This window comes from Bidens hawaiensis, unplaced genomic scaffold, assembly GCF_021521415.1.
Source record: "Bidens hawaiensis isolate Kalapana, Puna unplaced genomic scaffold, B.hawaiensis_p1.1 tig00019700_1, whole genome shotgun sequence".
NCBI classification, from domain to species: domain Eukaryota; kingdom Viridiplantae; phylum Streptophyta; class Magnoliopsida; order Asterales; family Asteraceae; genus Bidens; species Bidens hawaiensis.
In genome coordinates this window covers 388,552-408,409 of record NW_027492995.1, presented here as the reverse complement: position 1 = coordinate 408,409, position 19,858 = coordinate 388,552, and the positions used below count along the sequence as shown (strand labels likewise).

At 34.4% G+C, this 19,858-nt stretch overlaps 3 protein-coding genes across 4 annotated transcripts; 1 reads left to right on the top strand and 2 right to left on the bottom strand.

Annotated features, from left to right (window-relative positions):
* Positions 1–936: 936 nt before the first annotated feature.
* On the bottom strand, positions 937–3,712 carry LOC143559137 (uncharacterized). Its single transcript, XM_077047806.1, has 3 exons — positions 3,432–3,712; positions 2,268–3,348; positions 937–1,561 (listed from the first exon to the last, which is right to left on the bottom strand). Exons 2-3 carry the CDS (start codon positions 3,222–3,224, stop codon positions 1,064–1,066), a joined length of 1,455 nt encoding a protein of 484 aa, XP_076903921.1. The 5' UTR covers positions 3,225–3,348; positions 3,432–3,712; the 3' UTR covers positions 937–1,063.
* A 6,777-nt stretch (positions 3,713–10,489) lies between these two features.
* LOC143559136 (DNAJ protein JJJ1 homolog) lies at positions 10,490–12,896 on the top strand. Its single transcript, XM_077047805.1, has 3 exons — positions 10,490–12,148; positions 12,233–12,291; positions 12,710–12,896. Exons 1-3 carry the CDS (start codon positions 10,541–10,543, stop codon positions 12,765–12,767), a joined length of 1,725 nt encoding a protein of 574 aa, XP_076903920.1. The 5' UTR covers positions 10,490–10,540; the 3' UTR covers positions 12,768–12,896.
* Positions 12,897–13,058: 162 nt separating this feature from the next.
* Positions 13,059–17,030, bottom strand: LOC143559135 (histone deacetylase 5-like). 2 transcript variants are annotated; one of them, XM_077047803.1, is made up of 14 exons: positions 16,761–17,030; positions 15,813–16,014; positions 15,577–15,723; positions 15,378–15,487; positions 15,084–15,295; positions 14,936–15,000; positions 14,690–14,860; positions 14,518–14,604; positions 14,311–14,413; positions 14,107–14,231; positions 13,837–14,030; positions 13,614–13,740; positions 13,472–13,536; positions 13,059–13,398 (listed from the first exon to the last, which is right to left on the bottom strand). In XM_077047803.1, the coding sequence occupies exons 1-14, from the start codon at positions 16,931–16,933 to the stop codon at positions 13,233–13,235; spliced, it is 1,947 nt and encodes a 648-aa protein (XP_076903918.1). In that variant the 5' UTR covers positions 16,934–17,030; the 3' UTR covers positions 13,059–13,232. The 2 variants fall into 2 exon arrangements, with proteins under 2 accessions (XP_076903918.1, XP_076903919.1); XM_077047804.1 differs by having other exon boundaries at positions 14,323–14,413.
* Between the last annotated feature and the right edge of the window lie 2,828 nt (positions 17,031–19,858).

Sequence of the window (19,858 nt, the reverse complement as noted above, 5' to 3'; positions counted from 1 at the left end):
TCCTAAGCACCAATTATTCTGGTGACTCTTTTATATGGGGCAAGTGTAATAATATTACCACTTGCCCCAAGGAAATGATCGGGCGGATGTAATTGGTTTATAATTTGAAATGGAAAAGAAATCTGATCTAACGGCTAGGAAAAAGAGGTCGTTCAAAAGAGGAGCGTGTCTGGCATTTGGTGACGGCTGGTTAACGTGTCCTCTGACATAATAATTCACGCTCTCATTATTATGTTTTTGAGTTATTATTAAATAATGTAATAATAATATTCCATAGAATCTGACAAGTACACTGTTTACATCACTTCAATTTTGTCTTTGTCGGCTTTGTTTGAACTTGAATTTCAAAATTGATATTTTTTAATACTTTATAATTCACAGACGGTTCGTTTATTTTAATACTTTAGTGTTTAACCGTCTTTTTAATACTTTAGTGTTTTAAGAGGATGACGCCCTCTTTCCTAATTAGGGAATGAATACCGTCTATTTTTAGGGTTGTGATGGCCGTCATTTACGATGATTTACAAAACCCTATGGTGAAATGGTAGTTACATCGGGTTGTTGGTCCAAGCTTATGGTGATTTGTTACTTCAATTTCAGCAGTTTGCTAATGAATTTGAGTCAAGTTAAAAAGAAAACCATTACAAACCACAAACGATTTCTACAATTTTAAGTTTTCAACTAAAAACTATAAACAATAAAACCAAAAGCAATTACATAACAGAAACCATTGAAATATTTATTACAAAAAGTTCTCTTTTCGTCAGAATTTTATAATCCAATCGAGGACGGCATCGAGCCATAAAATAACCAAATTACTCATTAAAAACAAGTAGCAAAGGAAACATGTGTGAATCTTGTGATTAATTTCGACTTGAACCATAGCCCAAAACCTGCATAACAAAGCCACTTAGAACCTATGCTACAAATTGCGGCTTGAAAACAAAAGTGCATAATACTTATTAGCTGTGATTCATGTCAAAAACAATAACTATCAATCTATCATCAACCTATATATATATTTGTTCAGACACAAAATTATAAATTTTTCAATTTCCAAACTTCACTCATAAAACAAAGCCCTCTGTGCATTCAAAACTGCAGGAGACCCTTGTCTAGCTTTCTCCACTATATGTTTTATCAACAGCTTCTCCATCTCATCTTCATCAAAATCCATCACATCACCGCCCGTACCACCACCACCTAGCGGCGTTCCATCATCATAATCATCCAATTCATCAAACTTTGCAAACTCATCACACGCCTCATTATAAGCATCTAAAGCTTCACCAGATAGATTCAAAACAACTGGCTCATCCACGCGGTTTTCATCTCCCGCATCACTGCTTGAGAAATCTTTCCAAGATTTTTGATTTCGGGCTTCAATTTCTGCTTCCAATTCTCTGACTCGTTCTTCAAGTTGGGATTGAAGAACCTCGTGTAACCGTACGCTTAATTCTCGTGGTGAAACTGCATAGTTTGGAGAATGAGTTGTGGTGTTGTCTAGCATGTCAGCCCTTAACTCACCCTCGACTACACCTGGCTCAAAGTCCGGATCAAGCTGCAAACGGGACATGTAAATTAATAAATCACAGATTGACCCAAATATTGTTATACACGAAAAGGGGTAGGGTAACCTTAGACATTAGTAACCAAGTTCCCTAAGTGTTCCACTAAAGTCACTCAAGTTTCATTAGCTGTTTCAATCCTATATATATATATTTTAAACTAAGTTAAGCAAATGAAATATTACGAATCTTGATTACTGTTTAGTGACTGTTTTTACCAATTTGACTTAAATTTAACAATTATGAAACTTTGTTATTATTTAGTGAAATTATAATCTTCTCTATTACCTCCTAATTCAAGTTAATTGGAAAAAACATTATTGTTTCTTAGGAAGAAGATTCATTTATGTTTCATTTGTCTCGCTAATTTTTTAAAAAAAAAACAACACACATTTATAGAAAGATTACATAGTATTGGAACACTTAATATTATCAAGTTAATTAAAAATATATTATCACTTATTAGTAACACGATTCATACATGTTTCATTTGCCTCAATTTCATATAATTTGAACATATTAAAAAAAATTACATAGGATTGGAACACTCGAAGAAAGTTGAATTACTTTAGAGAAACAAAAAAAATACTTTTTAGAGTGATTTTAGTAGAACATTTGAGAAACTTGGTTATTATTGGGTGAAATTTCCACAAAAAAAAGTATGATAAATGTATATATTTATGTATGTAAACCGGTTACCTCAACAAAATTGGAAATCTTCCTTTCTAAGGTGGAAGAACTCATATTAAGTTCAAGCATCTCGAGTTCAGCTTCGAGTTCAGTTTCAATTCTACTAAAAGAATCATCTTTTTCCTTCATAAAATCAGAATCTTTATTATAATGCACATGAGAAACCGAATGAGGTGACGCATCACTGACAGAACCATCCATTCTTTGTGATTTATGATCATCATCAATTGTAAGCTCTCGCAGAACTAATGAATCTTTCATCTCAATCTCCTCTTCAAGATCTTGAACAAGACTCTCTTTTTGCTTCAATAACCGATTCAGTCTTTCAACCTCACGTTTATTTTCCATAAAAGAATACAACATCCCAAAAGAAATCCCGATACAAACAAGTAGAGTTGCATCTACAGAACTGTTTTGAAGTTTCTTTTCAACAGGATGATGTTTAACAACAAAAGACTCCACACTTGACCTGTTAATTACATTATTTCCATCAGTCACCAAAAACGGCCTCACCGTCTTACTAGAAGGTGAAGCAACCGGACTTGGCATATATTCCTTCATTTCAACATGAGCCATAACACAACTTTCTAACGAGCTTAGAGGTCTAATTCCTCGCCTAATTGTTCTCCTACTTCTAAACGACATTCTACTTCTAGAAGTCACCGGTTCAACATTCTCCAAAATTCCATTACTACCCTCATAACTTCCCGCATTTACCTCCTTTTCACCATCAACATCATAACCCTCGGTTATAACTTCAGACTCAACATTTTTAAAACTTCTTCTGTTTGACACGCGGAAGGGCCATTTCGTGTCAGACGGCTGCTTCGGGGAGTCCGGTTTCTCACTAAACGAACCGTTAACGGATGACTCCGACGTTATCCGGTCACCGGTCTGCTGAAACTTTTTGAAATGCTGGGCAATATGGCCCGCACCGGCAGCGATTGCAACCATCCATTTATCCATATTCTCACCCTTCCACAGAAGAAGACTAATCTAACCAATGTTCACACACAACATAACATAACACAATGTTGAATTAAATCAAAGAATCCCCAAACTGAAGCCCTAATTCTGCCACTTTTGAGCCCTAAAAAAATAGGATGCTTTGAAATGGTCAATAATAATAATAATAAGGATATAATAATAAATGAATAAGGTGCTGCAGCTAACCTCTTATAAATGCGTTGGTTGGATTAATGAATGCGAAGAACTTAATCAATGCAACCAATTGAACACTATTCAATTGATATTACTGCAGAGAAACTTGAAGAAGATAATAACGATTCGAATGAATGAACTGATAATAAGTGTATGCCGAATTGATAATAAGACGATTGGCAATGCTATAAACGAGTGTGTAATTTGGGGATTGCTGTCAATTGCTCTGCAATTTTTCTAGGGTTTTTCATTTTCTCTCAAATCACACCTCACCTTAACCCCAAATGGGAGATAATATATATATGGTGATTTTGACTTTTATTTTATACTTTTGATACAAAACATGTATACATGTTCTTGTGAAAAATATTTAATTTTAAATTGTTTAAAGGAAAAACAAATTGATTTTTAAATGAATTGATCGGATATGTTTGTGTTGTTTATTTAATTTTAACTCAACATAACATATAATCAAACACATTTATTTTTCATGTTTGTGTTTATTATGTTAAAATATAAAATGAACAATTTGAAAACGTAAATGAACACAAATTAACATAACTAACCAAGCATAAATAAACACATACGAATATAACTTAGCATTAATAAAACAAGTTTATTAAAAGTACAAATCAATACAAGTTTACTAAGATATTAGAAAAATAAAATTTTTATTAGTGTATAAAATAAAACTGAAATAAGCTTTCATATATCAGAATTTCGTATCTAACCAATTCATATAATTTATTTACCAAATTTAAAATATGTGACAACTGTAATATACTCATTTACTTACCAAATTTACAAACCAAATAGTTTACATTGTAAATTGTAATAGACTTTGATTTTAATTCTTTAATACTCTGATTCTTTTAACATATTTCATTTCTTTAAATGAAACCTATGTGAACCAATTCCAAACATCATTATTTAAAACTGAAAAAACTAATGTGTATATCTTGCCGTACGGGACAACATAAACAATCAAACAACCTTGGCCCAAACAACATTATGATGATCCAAAATGCACCAAGACAAAAAGAAAAATGCACATGGCTTTGATTGTAGTACATAACCTAATTGCTATCAACCACCCCCCACCACCATCATCATCACCAGGGCCGTCTCATGGGTAAGCTAAATGAGGCAATGGCTTTAGGCCTCCAGATTTACAGGGTCTCCGCCTTAAATAAGAGTTACGTATTACAAGATTTTGAAAGTAGAGTTCTTTCAGAATTAGTAACTCAATGATGAGCCACAAGCTAACGATGATTGTTTCATATTCATTATCACGGCATATTATTCATATTCTATAATTCATGTATATTCTCTAGCACTATACGCATACAGAAAAGAAAATAAAAAAGCCTCAATATTTTAATTAGTTTTAGGCCTTCGAAGATGTTTAAACGGCCCTGATCATCACCTCAATAAAACATCAATATTAACAGTCAAACACTCTTTCTATTATTCACTTTGGAAAAACAAATGTTGAAAAAGTTTTAACTGACTTAATTCTGAGCACACATGATGAATGGTCCACTCACCAACAGCTTTTCCAGCTCCACAAAACATTATCCTCTCGGTAACATCTTTATCAAGCTATATAATTGTAAATAATAATATGTAAGTGAATAAAAAACAACAGTGGATAGAAATTATGTAAGATTGTAAGTAATAAAAATCAGTCATTCACAAAACAATTAATAAAGATAGTAACTTAACAATGTAAGTGAATGGTCGTCTATAGTCACCAGCAATTATAAGATAGTAGCGATTAAAAAATCAACTAGCTCCATACAAAGATAACAAAAAAAAAAAAAAAAAGTCAATTTGCTTCATTTTGTAACATATTCACGTACTCATACATTCTTGATGTGTCAAACAATAGAGTAAACTGCGGTTTCGTCCCTGTGGTTTGTCCAAATTCGCAGTTTTAGTCCAATAGTTTCAAACTTGCGATTTTCGTCCCTGTGGTTTCATTTCACCTGCAATTAAAACCGAATTCATTAACCCCGTTAAGTATGGTCGCTAAACCCATCAGCGTACCTTTCACGTGAGGGACAGTTTTGTCGTTTTTTCCCCAACTAAACCCGAGCCCCTCAATTGAGGGGGGGCTTGCGAATTACGACTGAGTTTATTTGGGGAGAAAAGGGGCAAAAATGCCCCTCGCGTGAGGGGCACGCTGATGTGTTTAACGACCAGACTTAACGAGGTTAATGGATTCGGGTTTAATTGCAAGTGAAATGAAACCACAGGGACGAAAATCGCAAATTTGAAACTATTGGACTAAAACCGCGTATTTGGACAAACCGCGGGGACGAAAACCGCAGTTCACTCCAAACAATATCATTCATATAGTATAAATACATACAATAGCAATAACCAATCTACTTGCTCCTGTAATTTGTGAACATGTTATTTCAAGACCTCTTCAGCAGACATGATTAGCAAACTGATGGAGTACACTTACTAGATTGCCTACAAGAAAGGTGCTAAGAATCTAGTGGCTGATGATGTATCTAGAGTGCAAGGATTAGCATTATTTGAAATGGGTATTAGTGTTATTGATCCTTTCTTACTTGTTAGAATTAAAGCTTCTTGGGAAAATGATAAGCCATTTACAGTCTATCATTAGATAAATTACTTGGAATAGTTAATTATTACAAATGAAGAAGTTGCGGATTAGAAATGATGCTAAACTAAAAAAGTGATATTTTGAGCTTATTTCATTCATCCTCAACGGGAGGGCATTTGGGGTATACTCCTACTTTTATTGAAGGTGAAAAACTTTTGCTATTGGAAGGGTTTTCCAAAACAAGTTTACAGTTTTGTTAAAGAATGTTCTCAAAGCCAACAAGCTAAATATGAGCCTATAGCTAATCCTGGCCAGCTACAACTTCTGCCTATTCCCACTCATATTTTCATAGATATCTCCATGGATTTTATCTAAAGTCCAAGGTAAAGATACTATTTTAGTCATTGTAGACAGATTAATTGAGCATGCCCATTTTACCGTTTGGCTCATTCTTTTAAGGCTCCTCAAGTGACACAACTTTTTCTTGATACAATATTCAAGATACGTACATGGTTGTCCAATGACCAGTACACCATATAGAGATCCTATTTTCTTAAGTCAAACTGAAAGTAATTCATGAAAATACTAGGTAGTCAACTAGCCTACTCTACAACCTATAACCCTCAGACTGATGGCCAAGCCGAAGTTTTGAACACATGCCTTGAAACTTATCTTAGATACATGTGTATGCAAGAACTAGATCAGTGTCTCAAATGGCTAAGTCTAGTTGAGTGGTGATACAATACTATCATTCCTCTATCAATACAACTCCTTTTGAGGCTCTACATGGTTACCCACCCCCTCTACATATTCCTTACATACCTACTAATACTAATGTGGAAACAATGGAACTTTTACACTGAGATATGTTGGGAATTCTCAAACAAAATCTTGGCTACTAGATAAACGGAATAAAACAGTATATGGATAAAGACATAAGTGAAAGTGTATTTGAAATTGGAGATTATTCTTAAAGTTGAGACCCCTGTACTGACATCACTAAAAACTTAGAATAGAGCATCCACAACAACAGACTCATACAAACCGACACATCATCGTCACATCATATTCCAAACTTTTCTTAAAAACCTCAACTTTCTTCCGCAACAACAAACCTCCACAAACCTTATTAAAAATATTAAATATGTATGCATATGTATATGTATATATAGTATGTGTGTGTATAAGAGGGGAGGGACCCAGTATGCAAGTTTGAAACATGTTTGCAACCATGTTGTCACACCCCGATCAAAGGCGGCGGAACATGCCGGGGTGCAACGATTGCTAATAAGCGCATGACACTATTTAAAGCGACAATATTTAACAAACTCATTTCATTTCACAACATCAAAAATGTCACATAACCAAATATTCATAACTCAAATACAACAAAATATAGCAAATCAAATATTGTTCATTTTTGCTAATATCCTAACGGTATTTGTGACGTTTTCTTCACCGAACTCCATAATCAACCTAGATGCAAACCTGTAGCATTTCATAAAATAAAGTTTATCAACACAAAGGTTGGTGAGCAATTCATAAGTTTGAACAATAGATATATAGTATGAAAAGCCACAAAACTAGTATACAAAACCATAAATAATAACTATAAACTTGGATAAATAGTTATCGCTAACAAGTTAGCGACACCCAACTATAAGGGGTTGCCAAATAGTTTAGAATTTTATAGTTATCATTAATTGCATTACGTTAACGACACCTTGCCATGAGGGGTTGCCAAATGGTCTAGGATTTATAGTTCCACCATCCAAAAGCGATAAACACATAGTCAAATAAGCATAGAACACCAAATCGAGCAATTATTCAAGTAAGGTATACAACAACGTTTGTGGTTTAAGACCCAAGTATAAAACATTTAGTTTAGATAAGTTGAAATGTTACCCCCAAAATAAAAGATAGAAAACGGGGTATGAAGTTACTCACGTTCAAGTAATAAACTTGAAAGATTGATTATTTGGAGATTTGCCGGAACGACGAGTTTAACGTATGAAGCCTAAATAAAAGAAAGTCTTGGATTTAGAAAGGTTGTCTTGAAGATCTTTAAATAAAATAATTATTGCAAAAACTAATCAATTAAAGTTCAAGGTTTAAAATGTAACTATTTACGAATTTATAATAATAACCCTTTTAAAAAATGTAAGTTTGCTCAAAACCGGGTTAAAGTATCTAACCTTAATATTTACTTAACCAATGTTAAGTAATAAGGTGGGGAAAATACTAAAATGCAAGTTCCATTAGGCTAAAGATACTAAAACGGGTTTTTAACGAGTGTTCGGGTTGTCGATTCGGGTCTTGACAAATGGTCAAACCCAAAAGTCAACTTTCCAAAATATTAATTGTTATGAGATAACTCATTAAAACATACTAACACTTAACCAAGTACGTAGATCTATTGTTTAGAACTAACAACGCACGTTAAGCGAGTGTTCGGTTTTGTCGGTCCAAACTATGTTATGAGATCAAGTTGGATCCAACTATTCCAAGTACTTAAGAAAATAATTAAAATCAGTTTGTAAACTATTTTTTTAAATAAATATACAAGTCTTGATAGCTAAAAACACACTTGTGTGTCTTAAGCGAGTAAAAGTCGGTATAGTTCGGTTTGGTTCGGTCTCCATCTCACAAATAGTTCATAGATGGTTTCTACATGCCCAAATATCATAGAACTTGTATGTTGGTTTATAAATGAAGAAAACTTAAATTTTACAACAAAAAAAGTTAATTACAAGTCTTTTAAGCAAAAGTTTCGTTTTAGTTCGGTTCCCATCTCCCAACGAGTTCATAGATGGATTCCATATGCTTAATATCAAAGAACTTGTAAAAATGATTTTTGAAACTCAAATCTAGCAATAAACATGTTTAAACAACTATTTTAACAAAACTAGTAAACAAAAGTTTGGTTTCCTATTTGGACTAGTTTCGGTTAAACCGAGGTTAGTCTTATACAAACCCACACCATGGAACTTGTAAATAAGATGAACAAACTAAAGGGTTAGAAGTTAGTCATAAGTGATATGTATAATAAGTTATGTGTGTGTAAATATATATCAAGAACACGAAGTCCTCCATGAAGCTTTGCCTTATGACATTCGAAACTTAACCAACCAAAGTCGGTGAAGTAACAAATAAAGGAAACAAGGGGTGTGTATTATATATATGTTGTACCACCATATTCAAGAGTTAGTAATGTTAGATGAATAAGTTAGAATGAAAGACTATAGTTAGTTTGACTTGAGAAGTCAAAACTTCAAGAATACATAAGGAATAACAACCTTGAATCTATGGAGTTTTGAGAGAGTTTTTGGATATGTAGCAAGAGTAAAATGAAGAAGATGGGTGTGTATATATAGGGAAGGAGTGAAGGGTTGGGTATAAAGATTCTTTTATGGTTTGCATAAAAATGGGTATGTTTAAATGGTCAAACAATGCATAATATAAAAAAAAACAATATTTTATATATTTTATATATTTTAAATGACAAGATCCAATATTTTATATATTTGAAATGTTCGGGTTACAAACGGGTCGGGTTTACATAACAAAAGTGACCCGAAATTGACGAATGTCACACATGTACTTTGTTTCCTTGGACTTGGCACCACTATGGTGTTTCCTTACCACATTAAGTTTGCTTCTTGCCACATCACCCAAATCTTCAGGGGTGTGGCTTGTTGTAGATGCTCTTACTCATGATTAGTTCCTTTTCTTACGAGTTAAAATTACCAATTGTTGCACATAGGCACCCATTCTTTCATGTCTCATTGCTGAAGAAAGCACACGCTTAGCATACTAATCCTCAGTTTCCTCATCCCTGGCTTTCAAAACTATCTACACAAAAGGGTCCCTTATTTACAAAACGTGTCATCATGAATACATAGGCTAATCTTCGCCCACTTGGAAGATCTGTCATCTTTTAATTGGTTTTAATGTACTTACTTTTCAGCAGGCTAAAAATCTGAACGTGTAGGCTAAATTTATGAAACATGTGTCATCTTCTGACTGATCTAAACTTACTATATATAATATTTACTGCCTAAAAAGTGACGACTAAGACTTAACCTTCTTAGCCGACTTATCTCTCATGACAAGTCTAGAAGTGGTAGAGGTATGCCCTCCTTGACTCCCTTAGTGGAGACAAGCTTTGATTTCACTTGAGCCAGTTTGAAGAATATATGGATGAATGGACGAATCATGATTTTAATTTTAAGTTCGAACCCAACATGTGGCGAGGGTTTACGAATTTCATTCGGTTCCCATACATCTGAGTGTACAGTCTCAAGGCGGTCGAGAAGTCAACCTTAAACATATCCTTCAAAAAATAAACTTACACGTAAGATTTTTTACCGTTTAAAAAAACGACTTAAAACTAAAAGTCAAAAGTCTATTTCCAAAAATAAAAATAAAAAAACAATATGCCTATTTAAGTAATTTCCCCTGCAATTTATACTTCCGTTTTATTACGTATCACAGGTTACCATTACCAAAACCCTAGTCGTAGCTCACCGTTCACCCACCACCAATGACATCGCCGGAGAAGCGTTGCCTATACGAAGTCCTGGGCCTCAGCCGCGACTGCACCGCCGACGAGATCCGATCAGCCTACCGCAAGCTCGCCCTCCAACGCCACCCAGACAAACTTATTAAATCCGGCATCTCAGAATCCGAAGCCACCGCTTCATTCCAAGAACTCGTCAACGCCTACGAGGTACTCTCCGACGTCAAAGAACGCGTCTGGTACGATTCTCACCGCTCACAAATCCTCTTCTCAGGCACAAACCCATCATCATCGGCATCAGCTGTCGTTCCTGATTTGTTTAGTTATTTTTCGAATTCGGTGTATTCGGGGTTTTCGGATAAGGGTAAAGGGTTTTATAAGGTGTATGGTGATGTGTTTGATAGGGTTTATCAGAATGAGTTGAATTATGTTAGGATGTTGGGGTTGGGTGGTAGTGTGGCGGTGAAGGAGGCCCCGTTGATGGGGAATGCGGAGAGTCCGTACGCGCAGGTGAATGCGTTTTACGGGTATTGGTTAGGGTTTGTGACGGTGATGGATTTTGCGTGGGCGGATGTGTATGACGTGATGGGGGGGGGGGATAGACGGAGTAGGAGGAAGATGGAGGAGGAGAATAAGAAGGTTAGGAAGAAGGCGAGACGGGAGTTTAATGAGACGGTTAGGGGGTTGGCGGAGTTTGTGAAGAAGAGGGATAAACGGGTGATTGATATGCAGGTGAAGAGGCAGGAGGAGGTTGAGAGGAAGAGGGAGGAGGAGAGGGTGAGGAAGATGGAGTTGGCGAGGGAGAAGGCGGAGAGGGCGAGGGCGTATGAGGTGCCGGAATGGGCCAAGGTGGAGGATGATGATGTGGCGGATGAGGTGGTGGATGAAGTGAGGAAGAATGAGTTGTATTGTGTGGCATGTGGGAAGAAGTTTAAGAGTGATAAGCAATGGAAGAATCATGAGCAGTCGAGGAAGCATAAGGATAAAGTTGCGGAGTTGAGGGAGGCTTTGGGGGAAGAAGATCAAGAAAACCAAGATGATGACGAAGATGAGTTTGTGTCGGGTGATGAGGTTGAAAAGCTAAAAGAAGAATTTGAAGGTGTTGATATACGGACGGAAGAAAAGGATGATGATGAAGAAAGTCGGTCAGAGGAGTTTGTTGATGTTAATGATAATGGAAAGGGAACGGATGATGACGACAAAGAAGAAGAAGATGACGATGATGAGGATAGTGTTTTGAAAGCAATGTTGAAGAATAGAAAGAATCTTGGAGCGACAAGGAAGCCGAAGAAGGTTTATGTTGAAGTTGAAGATGAAGAAGAGGTAGACTTGATGGAGTATAATAATATTAAAGGTAGACGAAAGAGGGGAGGTAGGAAAGAAACTGCTAAAAGAGATGAAGGTGAAGAACAGGGAAGAAGTGATAAACCCGAGATTAGTAACAAAGTTGAGGCGGATGAGAAACGTGAGGACGGTTTACACACAGAGGAACCATCTTGTGCAAACAATGAGAACAATGGTGGGCCGACGGAAAAGATCAAGGTTTCCAAGCAAGCTCCTGCAACTAAAGTTACAACCAAAAAGGAGGCAAATTCTAAAGCCAAAAATCCGCCCAAAGGGAAGAAGCAAAAGGTATTACTAACATAGTTGTTAACCTGGTTTTTCAATTTGTGCAACGTTTGGTCTAAAATCATGTTATGTCTTGTTTGATTGCAGGCAACATCAAGAAATGCTGGGACTGAATGCGATACTTATGGAGTAGACTTTGAATCAAGGTATGAAGTTAAGATTCTATGTGCTGCATGCCCCTTTATCCGTTCTAGGAGTGCAAAGTGCAAATGAGTCAAGCTGAGCCCGAGCCTGAGCATTACACTACTCGAGCTTGGCTCGATTTAAGTCTACGTTTTTGGGCTTGAGCTCGGCTTGTATACAGAAATTGAAGCTTGATTTTTGCTCAGCTCGAGTTAATTTAAGAAAAACCTTAAACGAGGTTGGACTGAATATTAGTTAGTATATTGAAGTCCAAAAGTAGTTGACTTAAAACATAAAATCACATAGATGAGCCCGATAATTTGAGGCTTGGCTCATTTAGAGTGTTTTATCGTTTTGATTTCGAGTGACTCGTGAGTGGCTCAGCTCGTTTGCACCCGTTTCTGTTGGCAGCTGAGCTTATTATGGTTGTTTATGTGGCAGGACTAAATTACATAAACATTTGAGTGACACGGGTCATGCTACACTGAAATCACGTTGACAATGAAGTCAGAAAGAAGTTGCAGATGTTTACTCTCAATAAGTCATTCCAGGGTTCCTGGGGCTTGAGTGGTATCAATTTTATTTACATTTATACCATTTTATGCAGAGTAGGATTCTATTTATTAATGGTGCTGAGTGAAAAAGTGCCAATTGCTTTATAGTTGTAATTGAGTTGATATAAAAGACAAAAGTATTCAAAATTCTGTTTTAAATGTTTGTTATTTGTTGGTGTATAACATCATGCTCTATTTAGAAATAATTTCACAATTCCTATAATTAAACAGACCTAAAAGCCTAAAAGGTCTTTAACATTAACAGAAGTTCAATACCAAGTTACAAAATAGAAGTTGTCAGTGGACTCCAGAAAGTCAAAAGCATATATCTTAGTTGAGAAATGAGAGCTACCAACACGAGTTGTTCAAGCAACGTCTTTAAAGAATATACACATAATTTAAGGTTGCAATCATAACGGTTTAGTAGCTGCTTCCTGTATATAAGCAAAAGCTTCATCTTCTGACAGTTGTTTCCCCTGTACAAGCCCTCTAACCAAGGTGTCCGCATATCCTTTAGCCGGTGCACAAATTGGTATCTTTCCAGATTTAAATCCCTCAACATGAGCATCGGTGCACCTGAATTTGAATAAGAACTGTTCAAAAACCTTAAAAGAAAGAAATTTACATTTTCCAGGCAAAACAAGCTTACGTCATTGTTAAAATTGGAATATCATTCTCCTTCCCCAAGTAAACAACATTATGGTACCAACCGTCCTGTGCAAAATCGACATTTGGTTAACATTATACTGTTTGACTTTTGAAAGTCAACTCAAAGAAGTTGCAGTGTGTACCTTGAGAGCTTTCAAAGAAATATTCTTTTCATATTCAATGGAATCTAAAGCATCCAGGTCAAAGAAAGGAGAATTTGTGTCTGTACACACATTTTCCTGAAGTAGAACATCATTAAACTGCTCAAGACTGCAAAATTGACAAATCAAAATCAATGTGAGAAGGATTATTGATATAAAGATATAAATAAAATAAAAATATGAATAAAATTTTAATATAACATACGTGATCCGATAAAGGCACATGAAGGTCTTTTCCTGATTATTAATTTCAGGATTAAGAAAAGCAACACCTCCAGGACCCCAAGTTACTGTACTCTCTCTACCAAAGAATAAACGATGCGGGACCATCTTCCACATTACCTCTGTTGGCTTCGTTTTATCCACCGCACCTCGACAAGGTTTTTTCATACCTTCCGCCTGCAAATTAGGTTAAAACAAGGGTAAGGTGGTAATTTGACCCCTAACATTATAAATGGTTATGCAACTGTTTTACCTGGCCACCTTGTATGTAACAAAGGAATCTTGACTCGCTCATGCTTGACCCAAAAGATGCATACCAAACATGAACTGTTGATAACTCGGATCTCCAAGCTCGAGAAGAAGTAGCAGTAACTTTATCTAGATTCAGTTGCAACTAATTAGATTCTAAAGGACAGATAAAATTGAAGATTTTTGGAACAGGAATGGAGAATTCAACCTGCAACATTACCGTCTTCACTGAGACTCAGTTTTGAAAGTGGTATTGTAACATCCTCTTGAAGATCATCATCATATTCGTCTTCTGATTGCGAGCTATATATCTGTAGTCACATATGGAAAGAAAACACCCAATTGTTTAATCTAAATTTGATGATTATGACAAAAGTTTCTTAACATAAATAAAGTAGAATCGCAAAACTGCCACCTGAAGTTGAGGTGTTACTTTAGTGGTCAACTCTTCAGGCAACTTTTCTGCTAGTATTGGCCAAAAGGTCCTTAATTCCTCGCGAACCTGAACAAATGTAATGTGTAACGACAACCATTATTATGCATAACTGCGTAAGAAAGATGAAATTTTGAAAATTTCTGGATCTTACCGCCTTGATCACGGTCCATGTGGATTCAAATGGATAAACATCAACAGATTCAGAAATAGGTTTGTCTTCTAGCAAAGTTTCCACACAAGCAACTACTGAATTTGCTAATGAGTTGAGACTGTATCCTCCTTCTAATGCCATGATAATCTTTCCACTGCTAAACTTCATCAGCTAGACAAATCACCAAAAATACTGTTAAAACATGTAAACTGCGAAAAACACAATCCTAGGCTATTGGACGCTAACCTTTTTCAACAGTATAGAATAACCATGTGGTGTGATACGACAGCCTCCAAGTGGGTCACCAATGGCTGCTCAATGATACGATAAAAAGTTTCATATACATGCGGACAGTATATATATATTAAGTTCATTGACAGTTAGTAGAGGTGACCTGCATCAAATCCTGCTGAGATTATTATTATGTCAGGGTTGAACTCTGTTGCAACTGGGATTAATATATGGTCCCAAACCGCAATGTAATCTGCATCCCCACATTGACCATTCTCCCATGGAACATTTATATTATATCCAGCACTGGGTTCCTCACCAATCATGATGTGTGAACCATCATCACCAGTAGGATAAAAACTCCCAAACTCATGCCTGCATGTTTACAGTGTATCTATAAATAAGCATCATAAATTGATTATCTGTTTTACAAACAAAAGGAAATCATGTATTTTACCTGTGAACAGAGAAGAAAAGCACATTGGAATCTTTATAGAACATCTTTTGAGTACCGTTTCCATGATGAACGTCCCAATCGACAATTAGTATCTTGTTGATACCTAATTCCTAAAACATAACAAGAGTTAAGTTACTTAATGATGCACTATGGTCATGTGCGTACATGTTAATGATACAAAAACACATATCACTCTCACTTTTTGGTTAAGAAGAAAGCTGGTTGCAATTGCAACATTGTTGAATAGGCAGAACCCCATTGGTTCATCTTCTTCTGCATGGTGTCCCGGAGGTCTAACTATAGCAAAGGCAGAGTTAAGTTCCCCCTTTGCAACTTTCTCAGCAGCCTGTTAAACACATCTTTTATTAATACTTTACAGTCAAATAAAATATATCATATAACACGTAATTACAAGTATGTATCAGAGGTTCTCACCTCAAGCACAGAACCAGCAGCAAGATAAGCAGATTCTGATGAACCTTCATTGAAATATATAGAATTGTATTTACTAGCTACCCTGTTTCTTTTTGAAGCTGGCTTTTGGGAGCTTATTGTCTTGATCAGATTAATCTGATTACTGGTATGAACTGCAGCTATATATTTGTCCTCCACTTCTTTGGCATCAAAGACCATGCATCTGAAACACAAGTTCAAGTATTAAAAAGGGGGTGGCGGCGCAGCTTGTTGCACGCTTACCAGCCTCTCTGTTGTAATTTGGATCCTTTTGTTCAGTATTAATGAAAAGTAAAGTTACAATAATAAAAAAAAAATCATGAATACATCACAAAACCGATTTAAAACTTGTTAATGCAATCCAGATTTCCATCATATGATAAGGGTAGAAAAAAGAAACATTTACAGAGTCACTACAGTCTACAGTAACAAGATAGCCTTCTAGCATCCGTTCCCCCCCCCCCCCCCCCCTCTTCCAAAATAATAATAATCAAAAAAAATCTTTCCATAGGTCAAAAGTTACAACTTAAGGATTAAGATACAGATATTGTTGATTAATTAAAAAAAAAAAAAACTGGTACTGAAAATGAAGTTTCTTTGTTTTTTTACCTCTAATCATGCTAGGTAAGAAAAGATTTGCATAAACTTAGGTGGCAATGTGAAATGTGATAATTAAGTAAAAACAGTAGCAAGAAAGGAAATTTATTTACTAAATAAATACTTATAATTGTAAGCAGCACAGTCAACATGAAAATAATTAGTATCAAATGACAAAGCCATTAGAAACCCTAATAATTCCATTAAAAACTAAACCAGTAATAATATAAAGTATCAAACACTAAAAGAAGCTTACAAGTACATATACATTATATATAGTGAAGGTATGCATGTATTGAGTGAGTAAGAAAGAGAAGTAAGTGTGTGAGTTACCTGTGAAGAAGTTGAGTGGAGGTAAGTTTGTTCCAAATAGCACGGATACGATTGGGGTTTTCGGGATGAGGTTCGCCTTTAGGTGTTGAGTGCTTACACATCCTTTCATCGTACACCAAACCAACACGACGTTGAGTTCCATGGACGTGATCGGGCGGAGGCGGACACTCCATGGACACAGAGGTTGAGAAAGAAAGTGAGGTTTGAAATTTGAAACAAGGCTAGGCTGTGATTGCTACTTTCTCCGAGTAAAAGAGCTAAAGCCAAGTAATCATATCATCCACTTTTTGTTTCCATAGATTGTTTGACGGGCCACGCAAACTAAATTTGGGGTTTTTGGATGATACCATAGTCAAATGGTTAGTTAACTTTAGATAAGTTTTCGGTTAAGTTTAGTTACTTGTCTAATGTATTTTATTTTCCTTTGTACTAGTTGAATATGGTTTAGTTATGATGATCCAAGCTTAATTATAAAGTTTTGAAGCGAAATGTATTTTTTTTTTAAATTTGGCTATGGTGTTTCGAACTATGTTATAAATAATTGGAACATGAAGATGGAAATAGAGGTATAAAACTTACAAACACACAAACATAAATGTTATGTTTGGTTTCGGTTATCGTCGGTTAATCAGATTCACATAGCCATTACTATCGATTTTATTCGGTTATTGGTAGTTTCGGTTAATTGTTTGTTTATTCATTATGGTTCGGTTTTTCTCACCCATAACGCGAATGTAAGTAGATTAATTACATAAATGACTCAATTGAAATATGGGTTTAAATAGAATCTCGAATTGTGTAGTAGATAATTTTATGTATTCAAATTTGTCTCGTTTGTTAAATTAAATGTAAATACCCTTTTTCATTTACTTATATAAATTGTTATTCTGATATCCAAAAATAACTTGAAGTTAGTTCTCAAGACCAAGTATGATTGGTTATCTTTTTGTTTTCTATATTTTCATATCTTTTTTATGAACATTCATTCCAACACTTTTACTAGGCTTTTATTTTTAAAAGATTAAGAAAGCAAAAACATATTTTGAGTGGTTAATCTATACACACCAAAAAATCTTAATTTCAAGATTAAACCAACATATTGTACAAAAGAAACTTGAAAAACTTATATTCTCATTTTACATTACATGTATAATGCCAATGGTTTATCCCATTCATTATGTGATCTTAAGATATTATATACTATAGATCAATGTTGTAAAACTCGCTAGGCGGTCCTTAGGCGGCTGAACTCCTTGTAGGAAGTACTCGGAGTACCCGGGGAGTACTCGGCTTGTACTCGGACATGATAAATATAACATAAAATATTTATTGGATATCTTACAATACTAATAAACAAAAATAATGATGCATAGGTGTCCTAACCACATTCATTCCTAGATTAAAATTTCATATTAATCTTCTAATCTCTCTTCTCCTTAATCCATGTTATCCATTGGGTTATTGGTGAAAATGGTTTGACCCATGAGTTACGTCTCAAGATATAATACATACATTAATGACTGTTTACAATAATATAAAACCTAAAACATAATTTTGCTCAATGTATATATTACTTTTTATTAAAAATGTCAACACATGTTTTAACAATAAGGACTTGTGAATTCAGTTTGAATTATGCGAGACTTCTCACTTCATATATATAAATTCTTAATTATTCTGTTTAATTTAAATTTCCAATTAATGTGATTATTAATTTTGTATCTTTAATTTAATATTCTAAACGTAGACATACTAAAAAAAATTTAAGCATTAAAACAATGATTAGTTATACCTAAAGAAATTTGGAGTCCTGTAATTGTAATTCATATTTTTTTCTAAAATGTTAAAAAACCGAATTCTTTGTTTTTTTGGAAACTGTAAAATTTTGTTTTTTTATTTCATAAACATTTATTACATAATCAATTTCAACAAAACAAATCTTATGTTACTCTACTAATAAAAAATAAAGTGTTAATGCTTAGGTGTCAAGACTACATTCACTCATAGCTTAATTTTTCTTCATAATTCCTAATATCTCATCTCATTTATCCTAATTATCCATAGTCAAAACCATTTTATCAGTTGGGTTATAGGATAGTTAGATGGATTTTATTAACTATTTAAAGGTGTATAAATGTCACGTTTATAATCACCATTCAAGAAGAATTGATGCTAAATATAATCAATTATTGGGTTGGTTGTGGTTTTTCAACATCGCATAAAGTATATATTTAGGTGTGCATATATGTAATCTGATGACATTATACTAAAGATTATTGTCTATATGCACATTGATCATCATCTTTTAAACATTGTTACACGAAAAATTACATTAAGTTCATATTATCCACCATGTGTAGTACACGTAGTGAAACATGATGAAGATACATTTTATAAGTCATGAAACGTGAAAATTTTATAATTCATAAATCGTATACTTTGTCTAATACATTAATATACATGGTAAATGAGACCTTAAAGTGATTATTACAAATTCGAAAATACTTATTTGTATAGAAAATTTGTATCATATGTTGCGTTTAATATGAAGACACGTTTTGGACATGCAATTGTATTACCAAATTGTGTTTGTCGCATTTCGAACTACAATTGTATCACATGTTTCGTTCTGATTTGACATGAGACAATCATCGAATACGTATGGGTCATTTTAAAAAATGGTGACTTTGGTTCATTTCAAAACAACTTCACTAAAAACTAATATAGCCTCAAAGGCTTGTGGATGACCTTGCATTAAAAACAACTCGGTTTATCATCATCAATGAATCTTTTAGATTTATTATATGGTATGTTAAGCTACACGTAATATCAATCATGAGAGGTATTTTAAGAATCATAATTAAAATATCATACCTGATTTATTTAATTTATCTTTACCTTTCATTTTGTTTATTTTTTTTAAATATCAGAATTTATTTATTTTTGTCATTTGACAAATCCCGTGTAATACACGGGTTCAAAAGCTAGTTATATATATGTTAAGATAAGCATAATTCATGTCAAGATAAACATAATTCATATGAAAAAACATAATTCAAAAAATCCATGTTTTGTTGTTATTTTTAGTTTTTTACTAA

Coding starts and splice junctions, on each gene's coding strand:
- LOC143559136 (XM_077047805.1), top strand. CDS start 10,541: ATGACATCGCCGGAGAAGCGTTGCCTATACGAAGTCCTGGGCCTCAGC. Junction 12,149..12,232: donor CCAAAGGGAAGAAGCAAAAG/GTATTACTAACA, acceptor GTTTGATTGCAG/GCAACATCAAGAAATGCTGG. Junction 12,292..12,709: donor GGAGTAGACTTTGAATCAAG/GTATGAAGTTAA, acceptor TTTATGTGGCAG/GACTAAATTACATAAACATT.
- LOC143559137 (XM_077047806.1), bottom strand. CDS start 3,224: ATGGATAAATGGATGGTTGCAATCGCTGCCGGTGCGGGCCATATTGCC. Junction 1,562..2,267: donor AGATTTCCAATTTTGTTGAG/GTAACCGGTTTA, acceptor TCCCGTTTGCAG/CTTGATCCGGACTTTGAGCC.
- LOC143559135 (XM_077047803.1), bottom strand. CDS start 16,933: ATGGAGTGTCCGCCTCCGCCCGATCACGTCCATGGAACTCAACGTCGT. Junction 15,296..15,377: donor CTTTTCTTCTCTGTTCACAG/GTAAAATACATG, acceptor GTAAACATGCAG/GCATGAGTTTGGGAGTTTTT. Junction 14,861..14,935: donor ATTCTATACTGTTGAAAAAG/GTTAGCGTCCAA, acceptor TGATTTGTCTAG/CTGATGAAGTTTAGCAGTGG.